Source organism: Patiria miniata, unplaced genomic scaffold (assembly GCF_015706575.1).
Source record: "Patiria miniata isolate m_02_andy unplaced genomic scaffold, ASM1570657v1 HiC_scaffold_29, whole genome shotgun sequence".
Taxonomy (NCBI): domain Eukaryota; kingdom Metazoa; phylum Echinodermata; class Asteroidea; order Valvatida; family Asterinidae; genus Patiria; species Patiria miniata.
The window spans coordinates 14,464,593-14,476,853 of NW_024037068.1; the positions used below are offsets into that span (position 1 = coordinate 14,464,593).

The 12,261-nt window shown below is 42.7% G+C and overlaps 1 protein-coding gene across 1 annotated transcript in view; it reads left to right on the plus strand.

Annotated features, from left to right (window-relative positions):
• Window positions 1–12,261, plus strand: part of LOC119735195 — a 179,781-nt gene that overhangs the window by 12,979 nt on the left and 154,541 nt on the right. Inside the window, exons 6-12 of the mRNA XM_038208901.1 lie at window positions 544–1,968; window positions 6,381–6,548; window positions 6,664–6,751; window positions 8,955–9,070; window positions 10,195–10,399; window positions 10,832–10,996; window positions 11,859–12,049. Coding sequence (XP_038064829.1) covers window positions 544–1,968; window positions 6,381–6,548; window positions 6,664–6,751; window positions 8,955–9,070; window positions 10,195–10,399; window positions 10,832–10,996; window positions 11,859–12,049 — 2,358 coding nt within the window. The remainder of the gene's footprint in view (window positions 1–543; window positions 1,969–6,380; window positions 6,549–6,663; window positions 6,752–8,954; window positions 9,071–10,194; window positions 10,400–10,831; window positions 10,997–11,858; window positions 12,050–12,261) is intronic.

The following is a 12,261-nucleotide window of genomic DNA, read 5'->3' on the forward strand; positions in this document are numbered from 1 at the left end:
TATGTGAGCTAGAAGAAAACATTCCCAACTTTTGCCACGTGCATGCATGTACTACAATGTGTTGCTGGTGTCATATGGTTCAGTGTTCCTAGAGCAGAATATGTGCAATATTAAATTGAGCTAGAGACTCCTAAATTTAGGAGCTCAGAAGCCTGAAATTCTGAAGTGGGAACTTGAGGTCAAAGTATCCAGAGATAAAGATAACAAGACAAAAAACAAAGTCTTTTTTTCAGTACTGGAAAGCTACATGTAGTTTTATTTTGATGATAGCAAATGCAAGGCATTAGTAGATTGGATAGTATTCCATTTTTTAGAAATGCCTTTGAAATGTCCAGTCCTTTTTCCACCTTTGAAACAAGCAATCAAGATTTGGCCTTCCACGTTAAAGAAAATGTCTGGGGAAAAAATTGGCACAAAGAAAAACAAATCAAGATTTGGTTCTGCATTATAATCATTATCTAAAGTCATAACTCAAATTACTTGAAATAGTATTCTCGTAAACAGGGCTTTAAAAAATAACCAGTTACTCCCGAATAAAAACAGGTACCTATACGAGCACGGACGGCCAGTCGTCATGTACTCCATGCCAAGAGGGGTACTTCTGCTCCCCGACCAGTCAAACAGCCTGCGACCCCGGCGAGTACAGCGGGGCCAATTCCACAATCTGCGTCAAATGCCCCGAGGGTTTTCAATGCGCCGGGGGCACGGCCCCGTCACGCTGTCTGGCGGGAACGTATGCTGTCCTGGGAAGTTCAACTTGTCAGGCTTGCGGTCTGGGTCATTATTGTCCCGCGGATGAGAGCGGGGTACAGCTGCCCTGCGCTCTGGGGGATTTCGCCAACGATACGGGCCTCACAGAGTGCTACCCCTGCCAGGCCGGATACAGCTGCTCAGCGACCCAGGAGACGCCGTGTGGGTCAGGAACATACAGCAACGCCCAGGCGACGAGCTGTCTGGGCTGTCCTGGCGGTTATTCATGCGCTGGTACCTCAGCCCCACAATTGTGCCTGGCTGGATTGTATGCCTGGAATAGTAGTAGTGTATGCACTCCTTGTGAGGTTGGCTTTTACTGTGAGACGCCTGCAACTGTTGAACCGACACAGTGCCCCGAAGGTTCTTTCTCAAATTCTACCGGGGCCGATGCATGCACTCAGTGCAGCGCTGGTTACTACTGCACATCCACTACCCAGACGCCGTGCGATGCCGGCACCTACAGTAACGCAGGAGCAACGAGTTGTTTGTCATGTCCCGGTGGTCACACTTGCGCTGGTACTTCGTCACCACAGCTGTGCCTCCCGGGAACCTACTCCTACAACGGCAGCAGCGCCTGCGAGCCTTGTGAGGTTGGCTTTTACTGCGAGACGCCCGGAACCTACGAACCAGTACAGTGTCCTGAAGGGTTCCTCTCCAATTCCACTGGTGCTGTTACCTGCACGCAATGCAGCCAAGGCTACTACTGCACCCGCACAACCCAAACACCCTGCGATGCTGGATCCTACAGCTACGCCGGGGCAACTTCATGCTTGCTTTGTGATGGCGGGTACGAGTGCTCCGGGACTGACCCGCCTCAGAAATGCACCGCCGGTACCTACTCCCGTAACGGAAGCAGCACTTGCGAACCTTGCGAACAGGGCTTCTATTGTCCCGTGGACGGTCTGATCGAACCTACGGCGTGCCCCGAGGGCTACTACCAAGCCAATACAAATCAGCAATCCTGCTCGCCATGCACTGCGGGTTACTACTGTACCTCCACCGCACAGACTGCCTGCAACCCAGGCTACTACAGTCTGGCCGAGGCCACCTCCTGCGACCCTTGCCCGGCTGGCTTCTCCTGCGCCGGGGGCGCTTCGCCCGTCGAGTGCATGGCCGGTACCTACGCCACCGTCGGCAGCGACTCTTGTGATCCCTGCGGCATCGGATACTTCTGCCCGTTCGACGGGACCTCGCAGATGATAAACTGTTCCGCAGGTGACCCATGTCTATCCTACAATCCCATTCCTGTTTATACTCCGCACATAGCACCCACACATACTGGCACCCCATTCTCCCCTCCACTTTCACTCGCATTGCACGGGTTACATTGGCGGTGATGCACTGCACAGGTTGTTCACGTAACAAAACCTCACTTCATGTATATGTACACGGATACATCATGTGCATGCTTAGAAATTGCAGGGTAAAGAGTATGTCACACGGCATAATTGCTGGGGAAAATGGTCACATACGGTACATCTAACACGTCACTCTACCGGTAAAAACCCCAAAATGTCTGAAAATTTCTTCAGAACAAAACATCTGCAGTTCATATCGTGGCTTGAAGAATTTTCAAAGCCTCCAATGAATTTTGACTGTGAACATCAAACGTGCGAATTTCAGATGTTCATTAACAGAAATTTCTGACATTTTGGGGTACAAATTGTAGTACTTGTCTGTACATGTGTAATATAAATGTGGCATTGTTAATGTACAATGTGTGTCACATTTCATGCATTTCTGCTCTGTACTGTTGGCGGTAAGTGCGTTACAGGAAGCGTGTAATCCATTCGTGGTAAAGATTAATAGTTGACTAATCTTAAGGGTTTATAATGGGTTACACCTCTATGTTCTGACACCCCTATGTTTTGACTGCACATATTCCTATTCCTAACCCTAACCCTAACCCTAACCCTAACCCTAGCCCTAACCCTAACCCTAACCCTAACCCTAGCCGGGAGTACACAGTCTTATATGCAGGTTGTCGGAACATACATTTTGTAGGGGTGTCAGAACATAGGGGTGTTGGAACATAGAGCAGTCACCTTATAATGTACACATTGCTCGCTTTTCCATTTGCTTGGCCTTACTTCATGGCATTGCTCAGCACAAATTTTCTGCAGACAGGGCTTCTGTTTGTTCATATCGACTGTAAACAGTAAGCGTAGCAAAGGGCAAAGTAGTGCACTGTAAACTTTGGTCATGTCAGTGACACAGCAAAAGGAATCTCTATGTGCAGTGTGCACCAATGTGTGTATGCCAGGAATAACGTCAGTAAAATTTCCTGCTGTATAGCAGAACTATTTTGCTAACTGTTGAGCAGTGCCTTGAAATTGGTTCATGATGCATGGACGGACAAAGTACATACATGTACATTGTACATTGTATATTGCATGAAGAAAATTAACACATTGCACATATATGTAAATTAACACATTGTACCAAAGTGTGCCAGTCGGTACACATACATATTCCATTTCATTCTGTAAAATGGTAAGCACAGCAGGCATGTAAGTATAACATACCGGGTAACTTTCCTTTGTATTGTCTGTCCAACGCAAATGTCATTGTCCAGCCACAAAACCATATTAAAAAAAGCAAGAACTATAACTTTTAAGCAGCGCCTTGAAACATGGTCCATGATGTATACATTGTACATATGTATATTGCGTGAAGAAAATTAACACATTGCACATGAAAATTAACACGTTGTACCAAAGTGTGCCAGTATTCATTTCATTCTGTAAAATGGTAAGCACAGCAGGCATGTAAGTATAACGTAACTTTCCTTTATATCGTCTGTCCATGTCAAATGTCATTGTCCAGCCACAGATCCATATTAAAAAAGCAAGAACTGTATTAAAAGTTAAGCAGCGCCTTGAAACATGGTCCATGATGTATACATTTTACATGTATATTGCTTGAAGAAAATTAACACATTATACCAAAGTGTGCCAGTAGAACACGTATTCATTTCATTCTGTAAATTGTAAGCACAGCAGGCATGTAAGTATAACGTAACTTTCCTTTGTATCGTCTGTCCATGTCAAATGTCATTGTCCAGCCATAGAACCATATTGATAAAAAAATCTAATAATTCCATTTATTCAGCTAATACGAACCAATATCAAAGCCTAAAAATACTTGAAAACATGAAGAGTTTATTTCCAAAACGCGATATATCCATTTGGAAAAAACATACTCGTACATGTACAAATCTGCCTGAATGTGAAACTTGGTATGACAGCTGTTTCTATACTTCACCTTTTACCGGAACTTATTCATTAAACCTGTTGCAGCCAGGGAAGGGTGGGATTCTAAAAGTGAACAATATGGCATTTATTGCATTTTGGAAATAGACTCTTCACATCATTCAATGCATTTTGTAGCACGTGGTTCCATTGGTGAGTGGTATCAGAACCTGTAAATATATGTCAGTAATCATTAGATCATATATTTGACTGCATAAGGGCACTATTTAATGCCACCAATTTGGTTTTGAAAACATCAGTGAATACACTTTTCAAAGTTATTTTCTCAAAAGTAACCTGCTCTGTACTTCACAGACAAAATGCTGGTTGAAAAAGAAAAATGCAGTAAAACTACCGATTACAGATATATTGCCCTCAATCAGTCAAAAATATGGACTGTTTATATTCTTCACATTGCACGTTTCACATTGCATATGTACATTGCATGTTGTATTGTACGACGAAATAACAGTTGTACTTGTTGGTTCAGCGTTAATGCACAGTTGTTAAGTTTACAAAAAGTATGCATTTATTCAGCATTGCAGAGTAGAAAATGATCTTGGGCGCGATTGGTGGATCTATTTGATTGGTCGATCGCGCTGCGCCATCGGTCGATCACGCCGCCATCAGTCGATCACCTTTTTTTTCAAATTCACAGCTCTTGTTTTGAAAAAGGGATAAGTAAAGTCTGCGATCGACTGATCACGCAAAACTTGTGCGTTTCTGAGCGATTGACCAATCACGCAGATCCGCCGATTGCGCCCAATAATGACATTCAATAACATTTTTACTAACGTACAAATGTGAGGCATTCTGGCAAAACGAGACAGAACTGGGCAGAGGTAAAAATGAGGGTTTGCGGGTATAAATGTGTGGGGCTTAATGAATGGGTCTATACATTGCAGGTGAATGTACCCTCACTTTATGCACAAAAGTGCTGCACATACACTTTCACTGCAGATCCACCAAGTACATTGTACATGTACTGTACAGTCGAATCTCTTTAGTACAAACTCTGTTAATACAAAATTCTGGTTATAACAAACAATTTGGCTAGGTCCGAACGAGTTTGTATTAAAGGGAATATACAACATTTGCAAACATCGAAAAATAAAACTACCAAGTTTTTACGAAATACCTTACTAGGATGTTAATAAATGACAGCCTAAAGCATCCTTTAAAATTATGGCACCTGATGTCAAGTCATTTTCAAGAAAATTGTATTTTTGTATACATTTCCAACGGTGGTCGGCCGACCACCGTTGGAAAAACCTAACTATTTTTCAACTACTGCTCCAAATTTACAATATTTTTTCAGTCCAAATTTTGTTTGCTATTGGTTACATGTTCATGAACGGGTGCAGGCCAGCTAGACTGGTTCCCTTACCTTACAATTTTCTGACATCTATAAATTGATCCATTTTATCTTTAGTGGAGTCAGGGAACCAGACTACTTAAACATTTTTGTTTTTCTTGGTTTTTCAAGCATTTTCGTAACACAAAACTTCAAACATGTCAGTTAAACAATATTTGATCTATTATACTAACCCCTCAAATAGTTCATTTCTGAAAATTGCAGCAAAAGCCAATGATGTATATTCCCTTTAACGAGACTCGACTGTATATTGTGCTTTACATGTATAACACCTCACCTACAGATTCTGTCCCTTGATTGGCAAAGAGCACAATAACATGGTATTCATTAATTGTTTTTTATACAATGCCTGAATTAATCTCCATGATCTGATTGGCATTATTTGTCCCCACCCATGGCATGGCCTCACCGCAAAAATAACAGTTTTGTTCCATGGTAAATAGAAGTTCCATTGCACGGTCACATGGTCTTTGGTTCTGACCAATCATCAGATGAGGATTTATTCAGGTGTTGTATAACACAAATAATGCATTTTTCACATTCGTTTATTGATCCTACAAGTACATTGTATGTGCTTCAGATTTTTGCACATATAGTTAATGCAATGGAAGTTTACAAAAGTGCAAGTAAATTTTCAACTATAGTCAAATTGAAATAAAAGTTTACTTGTTTTGGATTTTTTGTTTACTAAATCAGATTCTTCAAAATGGAGCATAATCTGTGGGTGAGATGTCATAATTAACAAATATTGACTGCTTTTGTATGTAACTCATGGTATAGTACAACTAGCATCCCTAGGTGATGCATGGCGTCACCTCAGAGAAACAGAGTGTTCCATGGATCACCTCAGGTTGCTAGTTTTGCAACATCAGTCAAAGCAGTCAATATACTGGTATTAATATTATTTGGGAACATGAAAGCATATTAACCTCAAGTCATTTCAAAATTAACAAAAAGAACACTTTGTCCTAATTCCTTATATTTGTGAATGATTTATCCAGGCACCTACGCAAACGAGACCGGTTCCAGCGCATGCCAAGATTGCGAGGCGGGCTACCGGTGCCCCAGCCCCCACCTGACCCCGGTCATCTGTCCGAGGGGTCACTACAGCGAGGCGGCGTGGACGGAGTGCCGGGCATGCGTAGACGGCGAGTACGCGGACAGCCAAGGTGAGTAAATTTGCTAAGCACACACAATATAGGGTGAGTCAAAAAAAGCAGAACCCTTTTCAGACCGTAAATGGATGCAAGTGGTAATCCAAATTTTGAACGATAATCTTTCCAGGTTCGACACAGTGCAGTGCCTGTCCCTCGGGATCCAAATGTAGCACCACGTCAGCTTCACCGCAGGTCTGCCCACCGGGAAAGTACAGGTGAATGGGAATCTGGAGAGGCATGCAGGCCATGCATTTCCACCAGCTGTATATTAGGGCTTGTCTGAATTGCTTGGCTACGGCTTAAAATTACACACGAGTCTCTGGGAAGTGGCTGCAGCCACTACCATAGACATGTGTGCATGCAGGCCATGCATTTCCACCAGCTGTATATTAGGGCTTGTCTGAATTGCTTGGCTACGGCTTAAAATCACACACGAGTCTCTGGGAAGTGGCTGCAGCCACTACCATAGACATGTGTGCATGCAGGCCATGCATTTCCACCAGCTATATATTAGGGCTTGTCTGAATTGCTTGGCTACGGCTTAAAATTACACACGAGTCTATGGGAAGTGGCTGCAGCCACTACCGTAGACACGGGTGCTATTTCAAGCTGCATCCGGGTAATTCGGACATGGCCTTACGTATCTCTCATTGCACTGACTGTCAATTGAGACGTAACAATAAAGACACAAGTGTCTATGACATTGTGAAATTTATATACGTAATGCACATGCATCATCATTCCATAACTTCGGGGTCCACTTGTTTTTCCTGTCCCTGTTACATCTGACATCTATGATTTGATAATTCTGATGCACTCCTTAATGCAATCCTCCGAGAGTGATTATGAATAGCAAAGTACCTACCCAACAAATCAAAAAAATCACTTAAAGTCATTCTTTTTGATACTTGAATGGTAATTTTTTAAAGTACCTGTACCATGGTAAAGAGGGACAGGACAAACGTCACACTTTGGACCCTTAATTTAAAGAATAACCCACATGCATTGTGCTGGGGGCATAAACATTTGAGAATGCCTTTCCGAAATCATTCAGGCCAAGTTGCTAGACATGTCGAAACCCAGCGTGTGATAAATCAATACAACACAGTGCCAGGCCAGTAGATATTGGTGGTGCAGACAGACAAATCATGACTGTTTAGCCACTCGTCCTCAAGTTTTACCAGTGCACACAGCTGGGAACATGCTTGCACGGCAGCTTGCTGGACAGTTTCTGGTTAACTGGTTAACTTATTACATGAAGTAAGTTGGGTATTCATGAACGTATAGAGCTCACTCAATGACGGCCATCTCTGTGGGGGGACTGCGACTGCGTATTTTACGCAGTCAGATTTGAATGATTTTAATTTTTATTACTTGTGTGTATTTTGTTGTGATTTACCTTTTTATTGTATCTTTTACACGATGCAATTCTCTGTAATTTTAATATGTAACGATTTTTAATGTGTGTTAATTAAACTGCAATTCGGCCTTATGGCCGTGAAAGTTTAATAAAATAAACCATTAATAATAATAATAATAATAAAGAAGGGGAACCTTATGTTGAGAAAGGAGCTAACGTTTAGTGGATCTGAAGAAAGTCAATGCAGACACATTCCCTTTGTGTTGGGGTTGTTGGTTGGGGCCGGAGCGAGCCAGCCAGTTAACCAACCCACAGGCTGGGGAGCAGACTTTGGACCATGGGCGTCGCGAGGTGGGGGCAAGGGGGGGCACTTGCCCCCCCCCCCTGGAAAAGCAAAAAAAAAAGAAAATAAAGGAAGAAAAAGAAAACAAAAAAAAGAAGAAGAAAAAGAGGCGTGAAGACAAAGTGGTGTAAATTTAATGAGTTGGGGGGGGGGGGGCAAAATGTCCCTGCCCCCCTCTAGAACTGATAAATCGAGAATAGGTTGAGAAATACAAGAATTTTTTGGCCAAAAATTTTTTTGCCCCCCTCTAGAAAAAATCCTGGCGACGCCCATGCTTTGGACGTCCCAAGTTAGCCATACAGTTAGCCAACAGCAACCTTGTTAAGTACAGCAAGGTACATGTATCCCAGATTTAACCAATATAAGATGGAATTTTTGCACCAGGGCGATGTAAATCAAATGAGGTTTTGCCCTAAAACCTAATTTGATTTATATCACCCCGGCGCAAAAAAATTCCATCTTATTATAGTTTATGCGGTACTTGCTGCTATGTACATCAGATTCGAACCGGCCAACCGATCCTGTTAGCTCGGTGGTCGAGTGGCAAGACATCTGCACTAGAAAGCAGGAGGTCGTGGGTTCGAGTCCCACCCGAGTGATTTTTCAACTTTTCCTCAGGAGGTTACACACTGAGTATACAGTGTTTAAAAGTTGGTGAAAGGCAAAACCTAATATGACAGATTTAATCAGCTTCTTGACATCTTCTTCATTGCAGCACTGGTGCGGCCAAGTACTGCACGGACTGTCCCGAGGGGAGTTATGCCAGTAGCTCCAACTCTTCATCCTGTGAGCTGTGCCCGGCTGGATATGCGTGTCTGGACCCAAGCTCAAGTAAATTATTTTGTACAGTTGTAACATTTCTGCAATAAAAAAATAAATAATAATAATCCCTATTACAAGATACTGATTGCAATATTCAGATTTGACCAGTTAGCTAACCTTGGCAAACTCAGTGGTCGAGTGGTTAAGGCATCTGCACTAATAAGCTGGAGATTGTTTGTTTTAAATCCTGCAGTGCATGCTGTCGGACAGCACGGAAAATATACTGCTCATGAATTTAATGTAGTTGAAGTGCGGATTTTAAAAAGAAATGACAAATTGGCTCAATCCAGTGTTTTGTCTCAGGTAATTATTGAAAGCCTTGCAGACTATTCTTTGCTAGATCTCATTAAAAAATGATCATACATGGGAAATGTACAGATATAAAATAGAAATGTGTTGGAAGTAATAAAGAGACGTCTCATTGCGTCAGTGCAACAAAGTTGTAACTCGATTCTGCAACAAAGTCGTATCTCAAGCGAATACGCTTATCTCGCGTATCTCGACGTCCATTGACTTCGTATGTACATCCGAGTTATTTTAAGCAAGATACAACCTTTTGACATTAAAAGCTCGCGTTTCACGTACATGACATCATATGCCATTTTAGGAGATACGACCTTGTTGCACGGACATGATCTAGGAAAAAATTGTCAGATTCTGGAAAAAAAGAAATTACAGAGACTGGATAAAGTTTTTCCAGAAGTCACGGAAAAGTAATTGAGAAAAGTAATTGAGAGTTATTGGAATTCAGAAGCACAAGGATGTGTTAACTAAAGTTTTGAACAATGTATGGAGAAAAAAAAAATGGAATTTCAGAAGCTTAAGGAATGTTAACAATGAGCTATTGTAGAAAACACACTGCAACGTCACACGTATGTGAAGAAGCACAGTCATAACAGTCTTAACAAAGTTACCTCAAAAGATTACTTAGGGCCCGTCTTCATTCTTAACCGAGACGAGTCCCTGACAAGTTACAGACATTATATTGGGTATAAGTTACAGGATTCCCGTAGTGAAGTTATCAGTATTGATGAGTCAAGCAGTTGCTGATGAAAATTTCCCGGAGCATGCCTGGAACTCGTCCTGAATATAAATTGAGACACATCCACACTTGATTCTGACTATTTACGCAGGTCCGACTGAGTGCAACAGCGGGGAGTATTCACTAGGCAACACCACAATGTGCACGCTGTGCCCTGCGGGCTTCAACTGCTCGTCCACATCGTCCTCGCCAATGCAGTGTCTCGCCAGATTCTACGCTCCGGAAGGGGACACGAGCTGTCACAGTTGCAGCACAGGATTCTACTGCCCTGTAGATGGACTGTCTGCACAGATCAGGTGCGCTGAACTTCCCCCCCCCCCCCGAAAAAAATTACCAAAAATAACCTCCTAAAAACCATGTGGGTCGCTCTGCAAACTTGGGGTATTTCCTGTCCCTGTTTGTACCTTGGTACTTTGTAGTTTGCTATTCAAGTATCATTAAGAACGAGTTCAAATGATTTTTTTTGCGTAATTAGTTTGTTATTTGTAATCACTTATGGAAGTCGACAGCATAAAGGAGTATCACTTTTGTCAGTTGATAAAATTTGACTAGTCCCTGTGTTTACACAAAATGTAATCTGATTTTTACTAGCCTGTATAGAAATGCATGGTTGGGGAAGTGAACGAGATTTTTGACTGTCTGTGACTGATCAAGTAATGGCAAGATTAATCTTTCCCTATAGTGCATTTCTACTCAATACTCCCACTTTCTTTGTCGACTCTCTGTAGTTGTGAAGAAGGCACGTTCTCCAACGAAACTGAAGCCATTAGCTGCACGGTCTGCCCGGCGGGCTCCGAGTGTTTCAGCCGATCCGCGACGCCCGTCCCCTGCAATGCTGGCTTCTACTCCCTGGGTGGAAACTCCAGCTGCACGGAGTGCCCTGCAGGACACAAGTAGGTTAACCCATGAGTCCCTGTACTGCTCGAAACTACCATGCCTAAATCCTTGTACAGTCCCAAAACCACCCAAGCACTCAATGATTGTTTAGATTTTTTAAGGGAATAAAAACGGGAATATAATATGTGCTTGGCTGGATTTAAACACTTTTTTTAAGACCGGTTTGGAGTCTGGACGTTGATAATGACCCAAGCTGAGCACATTCATCAACACATTTTTTGGTCGAAGAGTCAAAACAACTAAAAAAATATAAATTTCCTAAGATTTTGTTCAACAATTGTACTACATTTATTTTTAAGCACTTCTCTAGCTATGTTATGGTATGCCCCTCGTGGGTAGTCTTTTATATACAACAACTCCTTATATATGGAGATTGGCACACGCGTGGAGCGTACTGTGTGATGTGGTGTAGAATGCAGCTGTGCCAGTGTACAATTATCTAGTGTAAATTTAGGACTATAAAATACGGACTCATTCATAGTATTGCATATGCCTACCTGAGGATTGTGAACGTTCAACCAATAAAAAGTAAAAGGGACCAGATTTCATAGGAGTCCAAATTTCATATGACACTGGAAAAGTGTTCAAGACCAGCCAGCCGGTGTTTTATCAACCGTTAAGATCGGCTATGTGACGGGCTCTCACCCAATAGGAATGGCTAAACAGTGTTAGGTATTTATGAATACAATTTAATATGATGCAGTACAAGTGCTTTTGAGTATAAATCCTAATATTTGTGCATATCATAGACATTCACTGCTCGATTATCTATTTCCTAGACTCTGCTTGTACAGCCTTCTCTTTTTATAAGAAATCTCTCTTTTTGCATGCATACTAACTTTTTTTTGTGAATCACAGGTGTCCGACGACAGACCAACAGCCCATCACATGCAACTCGGGCGAGTACTCTGCAGCGGGTAGTCAATCCTGCGACCCATGCCCCAGGGGACACTACTGCCCTGACCCCCCACCGGCCGCCCCGACCAGCTGCCCCTCCGGGTGGTACGCTGACACGGAAGGGCGGACCAACTGTACGGAGTGCCTTAAGGGTGAGTTACAAAAAGGCTGAAAACATATCATTTGTATTTATTATCGTCATTGGCATGGGGGGTGCAGTGCGTAAAGTGCCTCCCTGTCACCGCTGTGGGCTGGGTTCGATTCCTGGCTCAGTTTATTAGAGTAGAGTTGTTCAGTGATTCCCTCCAGTGCCACCAAACTTTTTCTCCGTGTTCTCTGATTGTCTTCCCTTCACAAAACATCA